Source organism: Saccostrea cucullata, unplaced genomic scaffold (genome assembly GCF_032062105.1).
Source record: "Saccostrea cucullata isolate Sc308-1 unplaced genomic scaffold, CSIRO_AGI_Scuc_v1 ctg5, whole genome shotgun sequence".
NCBI lineage: Eukaryota > Metazoa > Mollusca > Bivalvia > Ostreida > Ostreidae > Saccostrea > Saccostrea cuccullata.
This window is the reverse complement of record NW_026940631.1, coordinates 89,975-110,336: the sequence shown is the minus strand read 5'-3', so window position 1 is coordinate 110,336 and position 20,362 is coordinate 89,975. Positions and strand designations below refer to the sequence as shown.

General features: G+C 32.4%; 2 protein-coding genes across 2 annotated transcripts; both read left to right on the top strand.

The window, feature by feature from the left end:
* Positions 1-16: 16 nt before the first annotated feature.
* Positions 17-5,678, top strand: LOC134255772 (leukocyte receptor cluster member 1 homolog). The gene is made up of 8 exons (XM_062738293.1): positions 17-82; positions 1,659-1,758; positions 1,945-2,139; positions 2,450-2,570; positions 3,752-3,824; positions 4,058-4,154; positions 4,578-4,831; positions 4,867-5,678. The coding sequence occupies exons 1-8, from the start codon at positions 60-62 to the stop codon at positions 4,904-4,906; spliced, it is 903 nt and encodes a 300-aa protein (XP_062594277.1). The 5' UTR covers positions 17-59; the 3' UTR covers positions 4,907-5,678.
* Positions 5,679-7,136: 1,458 nt separating this feature from the next.
* Positions 7,137-19,029, top strand: LOC134255813 (synaptic vesicle 2-related protein-like). The gene is given in 17 exon segments (XM_062738357.1): positions 7,137-7,332; positions 9,072-9,157; positions 9,304-9,361; positions 9,364-9,374; positions 9,772-9,843; positions 11,676-11,800; positions 11,950-12,013; positions 12,194-12,319; positions 12,418-12,549; positions 12,897-12,973; positions 13,080-13,156; positions 13,494-13,595; positions 13,823-13,934; positions 14,155-14,236; positions 14,402-14,491; positions 15,552-15,665; positions 16,582-19,029. Coding segments are annotated over 17 exon segments (1,557 nt in total). The 3' UTR covers positions 16,615-19,029.
* The last annotated feature ends 1,333 nt before the right edge of the window (positions 19,030-20,362 follow it).

Sequence of the window (20,362 nt, the reverse complement as noted above, 5' to 3'; positions counted from 1 at the left end):
CATTGTTGACACTCGAGAACGTTGTTGGTTTGGTCTTTGGAACTGATGAGGAAGGCAAAATGAATATTCTTCATCATAAGAGGTATTGTATTGTGTTTTATTAATTTAAGGAACTCGAAGTTGCTAATTTTTATCAGAATAATTCTTTCACACTACGAACAAGGACGTATACAAGGAAGAAATTCGTCACTTAACATGCTTAAACGTTTTTTCATTAGTAATTTAACAATAACCAGGTCTGGTACAATTACTAGATTTAGCTACGTAGCTTGATTTACCTACATAGCTTTATTTACCTACCTGAGGTAGCTTTATTTAGCTACCAAATTGATCTATTTCTATTAAAAAGCATTTTTCTCAGGGTGTGCAGAAAATATCATTTTGATGCAGTGATCATTTTCAACTTTGAACTCATCTGAAAACAACTCATGAAAAAATCCCTCTTGGAAAAATGTCTTTTTCTGCGCAATTGCAATCAAAGTTCTGAAAGTTTTGGGGCTATGTATGACAGTTAGAACGGTTACTCCTTGAATGAAATGACAAAGAAGTCCAGTTCCGGTTAACACGATAATATGTCGGTAATTATTCAGCACAATGTGAAGTAATCATACTCAGTCATGCCTCACCGCACGGTCAGATAACCAAACAATGGAATTATATGTTTTGCTCTAAATTGTCCAAACGCAGAAATGTATAAACTTTCTCTGCTTTGGATTGTTTTTTAAAGTCTCCCTAGTATAAATATGAATAGTCATTTAATTGCAACTTTTTGTCTCTTTTTTATAAAAAGACAACTTTTGAAAACTTACCTTGAAATAGCTAAATAAAGCTACCTGAGGTAGGTAAGTAAAGCTATGTAGGTAATTCTACCTACGTAGCTAAATCTATTGATTGTACTGGACCTGATAACATCAAACTAATGATGTAATTAAATTGATAATATTCAACTTAATTCAATATTTTTATAAAGTTCCTTTCAGATGTTTTATCTCAATTTATTTCATGCGTGTTGAATATCAATACAATAAGCCATTTCTAGAATCTTGGATTTTCACAATAAACACTTGTGAAGTTTTGTAAAACAGGAGTAGGCCTGGGTAATTTTAACAATAAAGCAAGGTTACTGGGAGTATTGTCACTAAATCTGAAAATACTCCACAAAGGGAAGAAAACAAACTATAACTTATAGGCTTCAACTATTTAAATGATAGAAATGGTAAAAGTTTGTATCAAATTGAACATTTTAATCTTTTTTTTTTTTAAATGTCGATTTTTGCATAATTTGATGCCCATTTCTTGAGAAACAGTAAAGCAATTCATGGTTTTATATATTTTAACATAAACAAACATTTATCTACATTAAAAAGAAACTACAAGTATTTATGTACAGATAAAAATGGATCTCCATGAATCACGACAATACACCAGAAGGTGGTTTGCCGTTTAAAAGGAAGGATAAGAATACTGGAAAATAGAAATAGAAATAGAAATCTTAACATGTTCACAGAGATGATTGGACAGAAATGTTTATTTTTGATACCACTTACAAAATGTATCATTCTACAGTCAAAGCTATCTGTTGATTGATTTCACTCCAAGTACAATATTATTTTTTTATGCGTTATTCTACTTACATTAAAAAAATTCCATGCTTACAGTTGGCATGTACGCAATAAGGACAACATTGCCCGAGTCAGACGAGATGAAGAGAAAGCTGCCAACGAAGAGAAGGAGAGACAACGCAAAATAGCACTTGCTGTAAGGACCGTAGAAAAATCTAAGGAACTTTTTTAGAATGATTATTGCAATAAAAAAGTTGATATTTATGATTGTAAGATATTGATGCAAAAAGGAATATTTTTCTTAATTAAGAAAAATATATCTTTAACATCAATTTCGCTTTCTAGTGTAGTTATAATTATGTAAATGAATCTATTTCTGCAGGAACAGGAGGCTAGAACAGAGTTTCTAAGACAAAAGTCCAGAAAACACTTAGAAGGTGCTGGTAAAGGGGAACAGTTGAATGATGGGAAATCACTGGTTAGCAGTGAGGCCGCTGTTTCAACATTTGGAGCAGGTGCCCTTACTGATGACATCTACTCTGGAAGGCACATCAACTTTTTCAAAGAAACAGATGGGGTAAAGATTTGTGGAGATCAAATCATGTCATGTATTCCTTTAGAAATGCATATAAAACAGGCTTTAGAATGTTATTAAATATAGATAGGTTCGTGTTAATTCAAATTCAAATACATGTACTTTGTGATTTAATTGTTTGTGCAAGAGACAAAATATATATTTTGGAAGGAAGCCCATGTATAGTTTATGATCCCCCATACCTCTCCTCTTGAATAAAACATTGTCATCAAAAACTGTCTGGATGATGGTAGTAGAACACAGGTGCTAAAGTTTGATTAGAGAATGATGGATATCATTTTAACTCTTGCAGATGGTAGTGTCTGACAGAAAGAATGCTGAACATGAAGCGGAGAAGAAAGCGGAGCAAGAGGAGTGGGAGAAGAAAGTGGGCATTCTCACGTACCTAGGTCAAAGCTCTAATGAAACTTCAGGTATCTGTTACTATTGTGATGTATTGTATAAGTGGGCATCCTCACGTATCTAGGTCAAAGCTCTAATGAAACCTCGGGTATCTGTTACTATTGTGATCTGTTGTAAAGACAGTCACACACATCTTATTTGTGAATTCTGAGGCTGGCACTTTAAGGAATCCTATAACTTAAGAAGTAAGAGTTGTTCCCCATCAATACTTTCCTCTGATTTTGTATTTTGTGAGTTTATGGAAAGTCCCACCACTTCAGACTCAGAAATTTTAATTCAGATTTTTTAATCAATAAACATTTAAGCTCTATTCAGTTTTTGACTGACCACTACTTAGCATACTTTTCTTCAATATTTATAAAACATAATTATATTTATGCCCTCTATATGACCATGGTATATGGGTATGTCATTTTTTCATATTTGGTTACAAAGCACTCTGAAAATGCAGATTAAATATTTCATAAAATTGTTATACAATTACATGTACCGGTAGTTGTATTTTTATATTGAGACCACATTCATGTCTCTTCAAAATAGAAAATAATAAATTTTATCCTGCAACTACCCCTTGCATTGACCTTATAAAGGTAACCTAATAAACCAAAGCTTTATCCGGTCACTGCCCTAATAAAGCATCGTGCATGTATTCCGACGTTCTAAAAGCATTGTGACGTCATGTATACTGCATTGTTTACGCCATGGCGTCTTGGTTTCCACTGTAGAGACGTGTCTAAATCTGTCGAAAATAGCTAGTTTTGGACGTTCAAATGTAAGAAATAAGTTGCAGGATAAACAAAATACATGATAACTGTCTTGAAATATAAACAATATTTGGGCTCGGGTCGAAAACGTAAGAGGGTTCGGCAGGCCTCGCCCTCTATCACGTTTTCTTGCCCTCGCCCAAATATCGCTTATATTTCAAGACAGTAACCATGTATTTTATATTAATACAATTTAACAAATTCACAATATTTTGATCTGTAAATAGCTATGGATTGTAGTTGGGACATAAAAGGTTGTTCGAAAACAGAGCCTTGGAATGCCTCTACCTGTCACCTGAATATTCAGATTTCATGATTTGATCAATACAAACATAGTCTTGGTGGGACATAAATATAAATTTGACTGATAACTGTTTGATTGTAAAATTTCAAGCACTGATTTAACTTAAAGATTTGTTTTCATTCAGCTTCTTGGTATAATCAAAGAAAGAGAAAACATGAAGAGGAGGAAGAGGATAATGATTATGAGAAACAGAAAAGGTCAAACATTTTGTCTGAAGTATTTTTTTTTTTGTTCATATAAAATGATAACCTTTTTTCATTAGTAAACAAATCAGATCAAATGTGAAATTATGTTGACATACATGGAATAATTAAAATGAAAAGTAATCAAATACATGTAATATAAAAAAGTTTGCTATTATCAAAGCGAAAACAAATTAAGCTAGGATGTTTAAATGTGAAAGTGAAAGTAGTTTGTTGTGTGGTTTCAGGAGAGAGAAGAACAGGAAGCTACAGGATCACCTGGATCCTATCCACCAGATGAACAGCTTCCTCCATAAGAAGAAAGGCAAGGACGGCAAGGATAAGGTTAATATAGCCATTTATTTTGCTAAATTATATCACAGTGTTAATTCTAATACATGTATGTCTTTTAATTAAGAAATATCAACTGTTCTATGTGGGGAATATATGTACATATGGTGAGATTAATTGATTGGAGTAAATGGTAATGGTCCTATAAATGCTCTAGGTGTCTGTTTTACTTAGAAACCATTCAGAATAAACTCAGATTTAAACATGTGGGATGTGGCCACAAAAAGAGCTGAAGTATTCTTTAAGTAGGACACATTCTTACTTGTAGGATTATTCTTCAATTCACTATTAGCAAGTTTGCTATAACTTTATTAATGTCGGATACCTGCAGGTGATCTTGTCTCTTACTCATCACAAGATGAGATCACTCATGGGTACCCAACCATGTAACTGTATTTTACTGTATTTATTCTGCAGCATAAAAAACACAAGAAGAAAAAACACAAACATGACAAGGAAAGATCAGAGAGTAAACATAAATCTGGCACATTTTTCATAAAAAAGAAATCCTCAGTATCCATGGAGCAGCTGAGGGCAGAAAGGTTAAAGAGGGAGATGGAAGAGAGACAGAGAACCGCTCAGTTACTGGCGAAACACCGCGGGGAGAAAGTGGAGACGGAACCACAGGAGGTACCAGAGAGACAGCAAAAATATAACTCACAGTATAACCCGAGAGACAGCAAAAATACAACTCACAGTATAATCCAGACTTTGTACGCCAGCCGAGGAAAAAACATAGAGACTGAAATATAACTCACAGTATAACCCAGACTTTGTACGACAGCCAAGGAGAAAACACAGAGACTGAAATATAACTCACAGTATAACCCCGACTTTGATGACAGCTGAGAAAAAACACAGGGACTGAATTTACTAAATCTTACTTTGATTATGAATTTTGTACAAAAATCTTGAAGAAAATATTAAAGGGAATTGTCTAGGTGTTAAAAGACTGTTAAGTAGAATACAGTTTTAAAAAGATGCTAAAAAAGGGTGGTTTCTAAAAAGGGGTGGTTCCTTACTTTAATCCTTCATTGAGTTTATCAATCAACACACACTTATTTTTCTTTTGGAGAGGTTACCTATTTATTTGTTTTTATTGCAAGTTATATTGTGTGAACATCTATAAGGAACTTATATTTATGTGATTTACATCTGTTTTAGGGTCTTGTATTTATTAAATGATGATATTGCTCGTTTTATTTTTGTTGACTTTGAAATTATTTGTTGTTTAAAGCAAAGTCATTCATTGCTTAGATTAAGTTACTCAAATGTTTTCATATTATGACACTGAAAAAATAAATTATCCAAGAATTAATAACTCATTAGATTTAATAAACTGTTGATACAACTGAATCCAGTGATGAAACACAAATTGTAAGTTCATTGAGGACCTTATAACAGACTCTGTTAATGTCCAGATGTACTCAAGATCAGCTGTATCTATTTCCTGTACAAGCTGATAATTTATAAACATGTATGGTTTAAATAATAGTGATTCAGATAATAAAAGACTTTAGACCCAACTTAGTTTTCTTTTAAATCACAAAATACTGTAGTGAGGTTCAAAGTCAATGTGAAAAAAACCTGGTTTATTGTTCTCTGACAGTGAAATGCCAGATTAATTTTTATGTTACGGAAATAATAATAAGGGGACAATTAAAGATGATAACAGAAAAGAAATCGCACACTTCAAAACTATTTGTTGGAAAGGGAGGGGGTAGTAGCAATAGCGGAGGACAGATTATTTATTTCCTTGCCAGTGGAGGACAGATTCTTTTTTCAATGACCCATTGTTTTGTACCACAAAAACATGGAGTGATTGGCTAGAGTTCAAGTAAACACTGGTTCATTGAATTCTATAGAGATACAAAAGCATTATTCTGTCACATAATATATATTTTTTAAGTTTGTTTCAACGTCTTTAAGGTAACTTCACTTTGTAATTTGATTCAACTTTAATCTTGATTTCCAACTTAAAAAGTTGGCATTTTCAGCTTAATTTAAAGTAATTAAGATTTTCCAACTTTAATCCGGGCATTTTTTAATATTTTTAATATACTTTATAGTTTGTAATAATTGGCTTTTCCAACTACACGAACATGAAAGTTAATTGATATCTATAGCTGATTTTTCCACTCCAAAGTTGTTAATTTCAACTTTTGCTGTGTAGTTTAAAGTTGATATTTACAACTTAAAAGTTGGTAATTTACAACTTTAAAATTGATAATTTACACCTTTAAAGTTGGTAATTTACAACTTTAAAATTGCTAATTCACACCTTTAAAGTTACTAATTTCAACTTAAATCTTGGTTTTAATGATACAGGTGTTATATATCGAATCAAAGATGAACGCATTACTAAATTAAACTGGTTCTTGACGTTGACGCAGAGGAGCGAAAACTAGTTTACTACACTGGATATCGATCTCGCGATGACAATTTGTCAAATTAGATGAAATGAATGCACGGAACAAGAAGAACAGGCATTGATTATTAAATTAGATTTTTGAGGCATGGTATCTGATGGAAGCTGAGACAATCATTCACCGTCGTCCAGTTTAAAATTGAAGTGGAGTTGACTGCTGCAGCAGAAAACAAGTAAACTGGTATAAGTCCTTGGAGTTTTACTTTACCTCACTTTTTCTAGTGGACCTAAATATTGATGAAATGAAGTACTGGGCTATATAATGCCTACGAGAGAACGTGATTTTGAGAATTTATTTTACCCAGGAAAGGACTTCGATATGTATTTATCATTTTGTGTGTAAACCTTGTAATGAATTAGGGGCCTATAAGGAATCATTCATTAGAAAAGATGGTTTTTATTGCCTGCCAGCATTTTCTAGTTGTTGTAAAATTAGACATTCAAAATGTCGTTTTAAGGATGTCCCTATTTACACTTGATTAATTCAATTACTTTTTACAGTTAAATATACTGGTTGGAGCTGCAGCCTGCATTAGCACTTTCTCGAGATGTTTAACCGCTTGGCAAAGTTCAGAAGAGGCGGGGATAACTATGAGGACTTGGATGAGTCTAATGTTGACCTAGATTTTACAGATCCTGCAATGAAGAACATTGTAAACTCTGAAAATGCGGATTCAATGGAGATGAGTGAAAATCCTGAGGAGACAAGTCCAAAACAATCCACAGGCGCCGTGGGGACTGAAGGTAAGTGTGCAGATGGGTCCCAGTTACCTGTTAAATAGAAACATTTGACAGATCATTTCAAGGAACAGTCAACTGTTTATTCTGCATTTTGCTTCTATAATTGTGTTGTATATAAATACATGGAATACTTTTATTCTTCTTGAATATGCATCATTTTTAGCTCACCTCGACAAGATCGAGATGAACTTCTGCTAATTGTGGATTTAGTGTCTGTATGAGTGTGGGCATCCTGGTTAAAGTTATAGGAGCAAGTCCAGTCCAAAGAAAATATAAGATTGACCAGTTTTTTATTTTTCAATTTTTTGGAAAAGGTTACTACACTTGCTTTAGATGCCTGAACTGACTTATATTTTTACAGATGTAAAAATTTTTGCCAGGCTATATACCTGGACCAAACTTGCATTGATGATGCTATTTAGTGCTGTCTATTAGGTTAACCGGTGGACCTTCACAATACGTACACTTGCTTTTGTTATAAAAAGAGTGCCGTGAAAAATATGGCTGACTTAACATTTTTCAGATAAGTAACAGGTTAAAATTTATTACAACTTGGAGCAGGTCCACTTGCGCCGACACAACGAGACCAGGCAGTTGCAATATCAACTCGAGAATACATGTAATTTGAGTTCGTGTTTTCATTTGACATTGACAAAAAGCAAAATTTATTAAAAATTTTATATTGTGATATATTGCAATACAAAATATAATATTGCTATATTGATTTTAGCTCTATCTTGCATAAAATTTATGGATGAGTGAATTTTAGCCATACTTTAATGAAATTAGGATGGATGACATATCTAGGTGGATGCTGAATTTGACTTATATTTTCCATATGAATGAACAGGGTAATGTTTTTGGAGTAGCTCTGTTATTATATGACCTGTTATGATTAAACTTGCCTGGATGATGCATCTAGGGATGGACACTTCCAGTTTTGCTTCGGATGCTGGAGTTAAGATACGTACATTATCTTGATAGAACAATTGTGATGTAAGATTTGCCTTATAGGCAACATTCATCAAGACGAGCTTTCTAATCTTTGAATTTTTATCAAATACACATTCTGTATCTCTTTATTATATATTTTTATCAGAAACCTACAACATTTTGACTTAGATGAAGATAAAACAAGCTATAAAATTAATTTAACAATTATCAGGTACATTGTGTGTTTGGGAAATTTCAAGTAAAGTGTCTATCCTCACAGGATTTGCCTCCACACAAAGATAAGTCAAACTTGACCCAAGTAAATTAAAGCTTTCCTGTCCGCATATATCTTTCTTAGCTTATTATTTCACACAAGATATTAAGTGTGTTCATATATTGACAATTGTAATAAAAAAGTTGTCAACAAAAAAATAAACATCTTTCAGCAGCATTTATAAAGACACAAACATGAAAAATACTGTTTATAGATAGCTGTATATGACAGATTTCTTTTGTTTTTAATTTAGTCTTTTTTTTTATTAGATTCGGCAGTTACATTTGCACTGTTATAGCATTTCTCTCTTCTCTTAGGATTTAGCACTTCTGAGATGATCTTGGCTTCTATTATTTTTGTTGCTCTGAGTAAGCGTTTGTTAAAAATTACTTCACTGTGAATGGCAGCGGGCTTAGTCGAGGAAAATGTGATGTAAGATTTACCTTATAGGCAACATTCATCAAGATGAGCTTTCTAATCTTTGAATTTTTATTAATTACACATTCTGTATCTCTTTATTCTATATTTTTATCAGAAACCTACAACATACAGCAAGCTATAGATGCTATAGGTTTTGGGAAATTTCAAGTAAAGCTGTCTATCCTCACAGGATTTGCCTGGGTAAGTCAAACTTTAAGTAAATACAAAAAGATAAAAATTGACAATTGTAAAAAAAATTTGTTCATGCATTTAAAAAGACACAAACATGAAAATTACTGTTTTATCGCTAGATCTGTATGAAAGATTTCCTTGTTTTTTAACTTTAGATGGCTGATGCCATGGAGATGATGATCTTGGCTATTTTGTCATGTGAATGGCAATTAGAAAGATTACCACTGTGCCTAACAAAATACTGTAAATGTGGAAATTTATGCAAGAAGTAAATTGGGCTATATAGAATTACATGTACATGATAAGAAAGATTTTGCCTATAAAATCTCCAAGGTTTCAATGCCTTTATCATAACTTTTGTTACTTTATTTAGTCTCCTCTCCAAAAAAAATTCTACTATGGGTATATGGGCCAGATATTATCACTTTAGAAGGTCAATTTTGAACTGCCAGCTAGAATAAAAAATTAATTGCATTTAAATTGCTGTGATCCAACATCAAGTCTTGCTCATTAGTTTAACTCTAGCATTGATTCCACTGAACATGATAATAAAGAATAATGCATGAAATAAAGAATAAATACATGATATTCCTATTTTACATGTAATACATGTGCTGTTGTAGGTTGTATTTGCTGGTATGATGTGCAGCTCTAGCTTATGGGGCAGTATGAGTGATAAATATGGACGGAAAACAGTAAGTCAAACTTAAATAGGTGTTTTTTTTATAGTTGAATAATCTGTTTAGATTTATTTAATACAAAGTTAATGGTAGTTGTATACATGCACTAGAATCCATCATCTGTGTGTACATCTGTAGAGGAATGGTTAAATCCAGACTTAGATCTATTTCAAGGTAACCATTAGTGGAGTTTTATCCTTTCCAGGCCATGGAGCTTATAAGGCTGGCACTCAAACTCAGTTTTTTGTGTCGCAAAGCTGAGGAGAGTCATCTCCTAAATGGGACATCAGTCCATCATATTACTTCACTGAATAAAGAAAAAAAAACCTTGATTGAATTTAAACAATATTTTATTATGTATAAACATTGCAGGATTGGACAGCAGGCACTGCCTTTATAAGTCCTCTCCACATAAAAAACATAACAAAAACATTTTGATTTAATTGAGTCATTTCTAAAATTGATATTTATTATTTTTAATCGATTTAATCTAATCGGTCAATCGGTTCTAAAATTTATGTAAATTTGAGCGCAGTTTCCTTAAAATCCCCTACTTTTTTTTTTTTTTAGAAAGGAAAGCGCTGCATGCATATTTTTTGGTGTTTTTACACATCTTATAATTAAGAATATTTGGAGGAAATTATAGCTCTCCTGATTGAGATGACAGGATAATTGGTCAATTGGTAAAGAGTTAATTACTGTTTTTATAACTTCATGCCATTACTCAGATCGTCAAGTTGTTTTTTTAATGATATTAAAAACATCACCGTTAAGCATTTTAATTATAGTTATATATTTTGCATCTATTAAATTATATTAACGTTGTAAATTGTAAATTAAAAGAATTCAGTTGACTACATGTAATATTATCATTTATTCTTTAACATCTGTAAAAATGATTTCTCAAAGCAAGATTCATGGTTAACTTAATTTTTTCTTGTCTATTGAAATTGAAATAAAATATTCTCTTATGTACATAAAATTTCCCGATCAAAATAATAAACAGAATGTAACTTCTTACATCTTTTTAGCCTTTTTGTGTATATGAAAAGAAAAGTCAAAATGTATTTATCTTGATACGACTAACCGGTTAATCTTTTTAACCGATTAGCAATTCTTAATTTTCCCTATATTTATAAATCCAAGCTTGCCTGTTTTGAATGAATACTTGCTTGAAATGTGCTGTGTTTTAATACTTAGAACACCCATATGTTCAAATAAAACAAAAAATTAAGAACAGTTTACATTTATAATCATTTATCAAGGTAAAAATGATGCACATTCACAAGGGTATGCCATGCTATGCATTCAGTGATAAGAATTATCTTTTATTACATTTTTACCCGTGAAATACTGTAATTTATTCATTGAATAAAAATGATATCCTGTCACACCGTGAAAGGATACAAAAATGATATCCTGTCACAGTGTGATGAATATCAGAAGTGCGGGTAAACTCTCGATTTCCCTTCCCATAACGAAGATTGCTGTAAAAAAATCTTCCTTGACCTAATATAAGATAGATGGAAATAAATGAACCATTCTGACAGCGAATAAAACTGTCAGAATTACCAAAAATATGTTGCTAAATCCATGTTTACAGTGTTTTCACCTTACTAAGCTATGACGTCTCAACCGTTCAACTATGACGTCACGAACCTATGACTGTATCACAAAATGACAGAGACAAAGGAAAAAATCAAAGAATTTTAAAAAAAAAATGTAATAAACAGAAAATTCAATGTTATAATATGTATTTCTTTTAAATTTTGTTTTTCACTTGTGCTTGTGATTGATTGACTTTTTATCAACACAACTTTTTAATTCTTATTTTATTAAATTTGTAGGAATTGATACTGTGTTCAGTGATGACATGTTACTTTGGAATCCTAAGTGCATTTGCACCTAACTTTTTGTGGATTCTCATTTTGAGGGGGCTGGTGGGATTTGGTATAGGTGGAGCACCACAATCGTGAGTGTCATCAATATATGAATTAGAGTTTTTGTGCGTTAAACAAATCAATGTTTCATTATTTATTGGTTATACAGTATACATGTACATGTATTTCTTTTAAATTTTGTTGTGCATGTAATTGATTGAAGTTTTTTCCCCCCAAATAGGGTAACATTGTATTCAGAATTCTTGCCATCAGCATCAAGAGCCACTTGTGTTGTTCTTGTTGAGGTAATGCAGCATATATTAATATGTAAATCTATAATTTCTATTAGATTATTGCAATGGTGTTAAAAAAAAGTAGAAAAAAAGATATTCATGTATACAACGATGAATACATGCTTCTATGGTTGTGTATATGAACACAATTTTTATAAATAACAAACATTAAAAGGTTTTCTTTTTTTGCAGATCTTTTGGGCTATTGGAGCTTGTTTTGAAGTTTTGTTGGCCCTTGTTGTCATGCCAACACTGGGTTGGCAATGGCTGCTGGCTCTGTCAGCACTTCCACTTCTCCTGTTCTCCATCTGCTGTTATGTACGTGAGATCCAGATTGAAGGTCAATCTGAAAGAGATACATGCTGACATACAACGTGCCATCACTTACTTTACTAACCTTATTGTTTATTTTCTAGTGGTTGCCAGAAAGTGCCAGGTATGACATGACAAGGGGACACACAGAGAAAGCTATAGCTACACTCAAAAGAATTGCTCAAGAGAATGGCAAACCAATGCCCCCAGGAAGACTAGTGGAACCCTCTAGCAAGGTCAGATTGACGGGTTATGAAGGGAGAAAATACATGTATTTCTGTTTGGTTATTTAAATGTGCATGAATTTTATTTGCAATCTTTTATTCATGTGTTCCATTTAGTTATGCCCAGTACTGTAAATCAATAATTATAATTTCTACAGTATGCTACAATTTTATTTGCCAATTGCCAATGGAAAACTGGTCCAAGATTAATTTTAAATAATGAAGTGATGTTTACAACATCATACACATGTACATTTGTTGTGTTTTAGTATAAGATTATGTCGTATAATATATTGAATTTGTCATTTTGCAGTGTATATGGAAAGAAATTTTTTCAAAAAAATGTTTTTCTTTTACAGGCATCAAATAGGGGAAGCATGAAGGATCTTTTTATGCCAGAATTTAGGAAGACAACATGTTTCCTATGGGTTATATGGTAGGAAAAGCATTTAATATTGAAGATTAAAATGAAGATATGAGTCTTAATATGTAATTAAGCTCAGTAAAAGTGATTGAAAAAATATCTTGTAAATGTCTTTCAGGCTGGTGTCAGCATTTTCATACTATGGAATAGTTTTAATGACCACAGAATTGTTTGAAATATCTGATGGATGTCATGGTAATTTCCCATTTATTCTCTAATTCAAAGAAAAATATACAAAAATTACCAACCATATATTCTAGATGTTTTATTTATCCAAACAGTGAAACTTGTTAAAGAAGAAGTGTACAACAACATCAAAAGTTCCTTTTAGTATTGGAACTCTTCAACTCCAGGGGAAAAAAGCGATAACATTCTAACTATGTTGCACATGTCCTTAAAAAATCAAATAGAAATATATATATATATAAAATTATCCTTGGTATATTTCACACAACCATCCCAAAGATATTTTATGCTGACATTTAAGACAAATTGTTTAAGGTAATCACTTTACCTGATGCTCTTTTCTTAGGTTCCTCTGAGAAGATAGAGCAGCCTTGCTTTGTTCAGTGTAAAGGTCTGAAAACAGCTGATTATGTCGATCTTACCTGGACAACTTTTGCAGAATTCCCAGGTATGAACTGAGCAAAATTTTAGAATTAATTAAATATACTTGATGTTGATGATGAACTAGAAAGTATATGTTAGATGCAAGATAGGAATTATGTTGAATCCTTGACAGAACATTTCTGTATTATTACTAATTTGTCTCTATAAAGCAATTCAGTACATGTAGTACATTTAGTTTATATATTTTATGCCAAGGAAATGTCTCAAGTTACTCGTCTCTTTGTTGATTAGGACTGTTTGTGACTGTTTTCATCATAGAGAGGATAGGGAGGAAATTCACCATGGGATTTGAGTTCTTTGTCTTCAGTGTATTTGTCTTATTAGCAAACATCTGCACTTCAAGGTAAAGACTTTAAAATTGCAGAAAGTTGCATTAAAAAAAAAATTATGACTTTCAGCTTTACTATTTTCAAAATTGTAAGGGTTAATCTCATGTTTATTTTCTTTATGATAAACTTGCAAAGATGAATTAACTTACTGTAGTTTTTTTTTCTGTGTGTGTGTGTAATTGGCTAACAGATTTTTATAGATAAAAACTGAATATTTTTTCTTTTGATTTTCAGACCTGTATTGACATTTTTCCTCTTTGTTGCTCGAGCTTTCATATCTGGAGCTTTCCAGGCAGCTTATGTTTACACACCAGAGGTATAAAGTCCCTGGACAATCATTTTAATAAGAACAGAACTGGTTTGAATTTGTGAATTTGTGAATGACATATTCCAAAAAATAACAAAAAAACAGAGAAATTGATTAGTATGCCAAACTATTCTCTGTCATTTAAATGAATTATTGATTTTGTTCCTTTGGTAGGTGTATCCAACTTCTATGAGAGCCATAGGGTTGGGATCCTGTAGTATGATGGCAAGGATAGGTGCTATCATAACCCCATTTGTGGCCCAGGTATGAACATTGCTTTTTACAGGTATTTTAAAACATTTAATCACAAGGGGGATGTTTTTTTTTCTAGAAATTGGGAGAGGTATCAGATTTCAAATGAAAAAAAAAATAGTGAAAATTTGATTGTATTTTTGTGATCATAGATATTTTTAGCTCACCTGAGCGGAAGGCTCAAATGAGCTTTTCTGATCACATTTTTCTCCGTCTGTCTGTCTGCTGTCCGTCTGTATTTTCACATTTTCGACTTCTTCTCAAGAACCACTGGGCCAATTTTGACCAAACTTGGTACAAAGCATTCTTGGGTAAAGGGGAATTTAAATTGTTAAAATGAAGGGACATATCCCCTCGCAAGGGGAGATAATGAAGAAAAGACAAAAATAGGGTGGGGTCATTAAAAAATCTTCTCAAGAACCACTGGGCCAGAAAAGCTGAAACTTATGTGAAAGCATCCTAGGGTAGGGTAGATATTAAATTGTTCAAATCATGACCCCCGGGGGAAGGGCGGGGCCACAATGGGGAATCAAAGTTTTACATAGAAAATATATAGGAAAAATCTTTGAAAATCTTCTTCTCAAGAACTACTGGGCCAGAAAAGCTGATTGTGGAAGCATCCTGGTATAGTGTAGATTCTAAATTAAATCATGACCCCCGGGGGAAGGGTGGGGCCACAATTGGTAATCAAAGTTTTACATAGAAATATATTGTAAAAATCTTTGAAAATCTTCTTCTCAAGAACCACCGGGCCATTATGTGGAAGCATTCTTGGGTAATGTAGATTGTAAATTGTTCAAATCATGACCCCCAGATTGGAGCCACAATGGGGGGATCTTCATAAAAATATATAGGAAAAATCTTTGAAAATCTTCTTCTCAAAACCACTGGGCCAGAAAAGCTGAAAAGACATGGAAGTCCTGGGGTAATTTCAATGTCTTAATTATGATCAGTGGGGTAGGGTGGGGATACATAATGTATTACATGGGGGAAATCTGGTAAAGAACAGAATGGTCAAAGCTTCTCAGGTGAGCGATGTGGCCCATGGGCCTCTTGTTTTCTCCTGTGTCAGGTTTTATTAAAAGAATCTTCCTACCTTGCAATATCAACATATGGAGTTATCTCCCTTATTGCTACTGGCGCAGCCATTTTACTTCCCATTGAAACCAAAGGAAAAGAAATGAAAGTAAGATTCAGTATTCATTAAAACATCTAACAACCAGTTACTAACTTGTACCTTATGGTACACATGTGCAGTACAAAGGACAAGATATTTTTGTCCCTTATGTCATTGAAAATTCAAAACTGGGTTAAAATTGCTCATTTTAAAGTTTTTGATTCAAAACTTACAGGAAGGTCACAAGAAGGTGCCAAAACAGGACATTTTACCATATTTCCTCAATTCTAATTTAATTTTTAAATTTGTAAGATTGAAGGTAATGTTCACTTTGGGAAAATTAAGAGCACAATTTTGCCTTTCTGAGATATTTATACACAAGATGGCCCTGATACTAATGCATGAAATGCAACAATTCTTTGACTTATAAATTAGAATCAATACTCTCTGTGTAAGAAGGATGACAACAGAATTTTGGATTGTTCTTGGAGACACCCTATACCAGGGGAGTCACCCATATGGCGCCGTGGTTAGAGCATATGCTTTTGTTGTGGAGCAAGGAGGTGATCCTTATGTAGCACATTCAGATCTCTCTGGGGGACTTAAACACCAGTCCTTTACATGAGACTGTATAAGCCAAGGTCCTGTGATGCAATTGGTGCTTACACGAAAAAGATCCCTCAGTGCTCAATGGCCCTGATTATAGGTCAAAATTTGCAGCCCTCCATCGGCAAGTGGTGGCATCTCTATATGAGTGAAAAATTCATGAGAGGGATGTTTTAAAAACAAACAAACAATAAATTAGGGGTCAGAAAGATGTCTCAGCCTTTATTCATTGTTGTGACATGTTGGCCACGTAGTCAAATTTTATGCATTTATTTGAAAATTTAAGAATGATTGCATGTCTAAATTTAAAGCGTACTGGTAATTTACTTAATGTACAGGTAAATGCTAAATATATATATTGTGTTTTATACTTTAATAGGATACCAGTTCAGAAATAACAGTTCAACACTAGGGGTGTGGTGTACGTAAGGTGTTCAGCATATTAACCATTATGTCATTGTATGTGTATGTAACAAGTGTATAATGAGGCGGTCAATCTGTGATAGTGTAGTGATAGATCCCTGTATGTTTAATTGTTATTGCTTATGTATTGAGGTCCCATTATTCAAGTGCATCATAGGATTCTGTCTATACAACTTTGTCTTTATGTCCCAAAGTTTTGTCCCACTGCCTGGAAGTTAAAATCTTTGTTTGTTATGGCCAGCTTTATAAATTCTATTGTCGTTACATGTTATCTATGCTTTCATAAGCAATTATCAACATGTTAAAAAATTTTTTTTAATAAAATTGTAAACAGAAATGGTAATACAACTGTGCCCAGGCCCCTTAAATGTAATACCATCTTAAGTTTTAGGCTCTCTCTTTCTATATATTATGCATGATCGTCAAAGCCATGTAGTAAATTTTTCAAGGGGTACTACTTGAAGTATTAGTTTTACGTCTGTTTGCATATACAATGTACTATGTTTTTGTTTAGATTATTTACGTTTCACTGTGATAGATTAATAAAGCATACATTTTCTACTTATCACCTAATCATTTATATTCACCAGGGTATCATGAGAGTTTTTTTTCTCTAATTTGTTACTGATGGAACTAGAAAAAAATCGTTCATTGTCAATACTTTCCTCATTCCAAATGTATCTCTGTTTAAAACATTTCAAATGTATTTCAGTTAAATTTATTTGAAACATTCCAGAGAATAAACTACTTAAGGTTGAAAAGCATTCCAATCGTAATGGAAAATTTTCCTGGCCTTTTAAGTTATTTTGATTTTGTTATGATAATTTTTAGAAAATCTACATGTAAATATATTGTATATACATGTACATATTGTTCAGTTTCTGAATGCTGTACACAGACTTGATCTTGCCCCATATTTATTTTGTCCTGCCCCATATTAATTTTGTCCAAACCCACTTGCAAACAGCTTGGATTCATTTTTAATTTGCCCAGACAAGTTCTGAAAATATGTTCATCTTTGATTTGCCCAATGGTAATGAGAGCAAAAGGGAAAATTAGATTGAGAAAAAATATTGCTGTTTTTACAGTATATACTGCCTAAGCAGAACAGATACTGATATTCACAGAGGTTATTGAATATATACATGTATGATTAAATCTTAATGGTAACCAAGTAAAGAATGATTGAACAAAAATTGGATTGCTTGAATTTTGATTTAGGTATTATTTATTTACCATTGCTCAAATTTTCACAAATTAAGGACAGGTGATGCAAAAAATAAACAACAACAACAAAAAACCAAAAACAAAGGACTTAATTAAACACTTTTGAATATGTTTTAGTTGTCAATGATGGAAATAATAAATTTCTATAAAGAAATTTCTTTCAAGAATTTTTTTTTGTTCAAAAAAACCTTTTTGTAACCATCCATATGTAATGAAAAATGTGTTATTAAACTTATTCATTTTACTTATATAACATGAGTTAGGTTGCTTTCTTCATGATTTTTGTTTATTTATTTTATTTTAATTTTTTAGATTATCTGTATCATCTGTCCTTAACAGTATATTAAGTGTAATTTTTACTCGAACTTGTCAGAATTCAGTACCAATGTACAGTTATTAATTTTGCAGTGGAAGCTAGGACATTATTTATTTGTTACACAAATAAAACATAATTTTTATTAGTTTTTGCCTGTTAATAAAGCCCATGATGCATATGCCAAAATCAAGTTGTGTTTAAACAATATCTTGACAATTCTTTTCATATTCATGATTTATTTCTTGAAATTTAACTCAAGTTATAGTTAAACTCAATTGAATCTCACAATATTTTAATACGGGGTATTATTGTACAAGTAAATGTATATATAAACTTACTATTTATTGTATTGATGATTTAAATGTGAATATCATGCATTATTTTATATTATTATTTTCTTTTTTTTAACATTTTCTTTTTTATTTGAAAGAGTACTGGGTACATTATTCTTTACAGTATGTTAAGAAATAAATATTGATACATATCTAAGACTGATACAATGTACATGTACCATACAAGGCAATGCTAAGGTTTAGCAATATTGATATCTGCATTTACTGTATATCAACCTGAGTACAATATACAACCTACAATCCACATAATGTATAAAGTACAGAAAAAATTTGTAAAAATAAATTTTCTTTGGCATGCTCCTAAAACCAACATAACAATGAGCACTGTTCTTATTTTTATCTGATAGCTGTAACTGTGTTCTATATCATTTAACACTTGATTAAACCTGCTTGATATTATGCCATAATTGTCAAAAGTGCAATATCAATAATATAGTTCAGTAAATAAATATCATTTAATGTTGTAATAAATTGAATTGTTACTTACAGAGTAAAACATGAACATATATTTTAATGTTGTTCTGTTTATTTCAAAAGACAAAGATTAAGTTAAAGACAGGTATGCACTGAACAAAACGCTTCAAAAATACTCAGTAACATTTGTAAAATTCAGGGTTTTATCGGAGTGTGAAAAAACCTACACCTCTGTTTTCACTGTTCTCCTCATAATTTTTTTTCAAAAAAATGATTGAGTATCTGATTGACACTATCTATGTAGTTTTTAGAGATTAGGTCTTCCAAAATTTGTCGGAATTCCCATGGGTACCAATCACGCTAGATCATTAACAGACATATTTTTGTATTCATATGAATGAAATGTATAAAGATATCCAGCAGCATTGAAGCTCAAAAGCCTATTCAGAGAATACAAATCAGGAGCAGAGCAACACGGTATTCTTAAACATCAGAGGTGGGATCAGGTCACATTCCTGTGCAGTGGGGGGCTGAGCATCCCCTGCTGACCGGTCACATCTACCGCGTTCTTCTTGACATGATGGGGATATAATGGAAAATCCTCAAATGATTTTTATTAAAAAGAATCAGTATGAGTAGAAGAAACCACGTGATGTGGCCTTCAACTCGATACATAAATATATCGACGACATTTTTTCAATTAACAATAGTTTCTTCCATTCTTATGTGCCGTTACGGTAGTTCAGTCGGTAGAGCGCTCGCTTCGTGATCGGATGATGATAAAAATAGGTAACAACTCTTCCTTCGCACATGCAAACACACTTTGAAGTGAAGTTGCGGGTCTTTTGGATGAGGCCTTTAAATCCGAGGCCCAGCGGCTGGGGTTGGCACGATAAAGGACCCTCACTAATTAGTGACGTCTCTGTTCGAGTGAAACATTCTCGAATGGGACATAAAACATCAATCATTCAGATATTGATTCGATATATCCTACTAAACTTGATACATAAGATCAACAAAGTCGAACACATCTGTTTCATATTTGAATATCGTTTTACTAGAAAAGGACGGTAAAATAGCAACGAAACTTTGTGATAAACGTGACTTTTTTTTTATCGCCAACTCCATTCACTAATGCAATACATGTATGCGGTTTTGGGGGCTAATGTCTCTCAGTTGATTTAATAAACAAAAGCATGATATAAGTACAATCATTCTTTTTTTACTATGGGACAAGCTAATGATAAAGAAGTTAATGAATCAGGGATATCAACAGTCTCGTTTAAAGTCAATGGTTCGCAAATTCTATGATCGATACAATCACCTTGTCAGCAACTATATATGGCATGCCAAATTCACAAAAATGAGCTAAACATAGTTTCACAGTCGATAAACTGGGTTTATTTTTGTTGTGAATCCCAATGAAC

Coding starts and splice junctions, on each gene's coding strand:
- LOC134255772 (XM_062738293.1), top strand. CDS start 60: ATGAATATTCTTCATCATAAGAG. Junction 2,571..3,751: donor AAGCTCTAATGAAACTTCAG/GTATCTGTTACT, acceptor GTTTTCATTCAG/CTTCTTGGTATAATCAAAGA. Junction 4,832..4,866: donor TATAACTCACAGTATAACCC/GAGAGACAGCAA, acceptor ACAGTATAATCC/AGACTTTGTACGCCAGCCGA.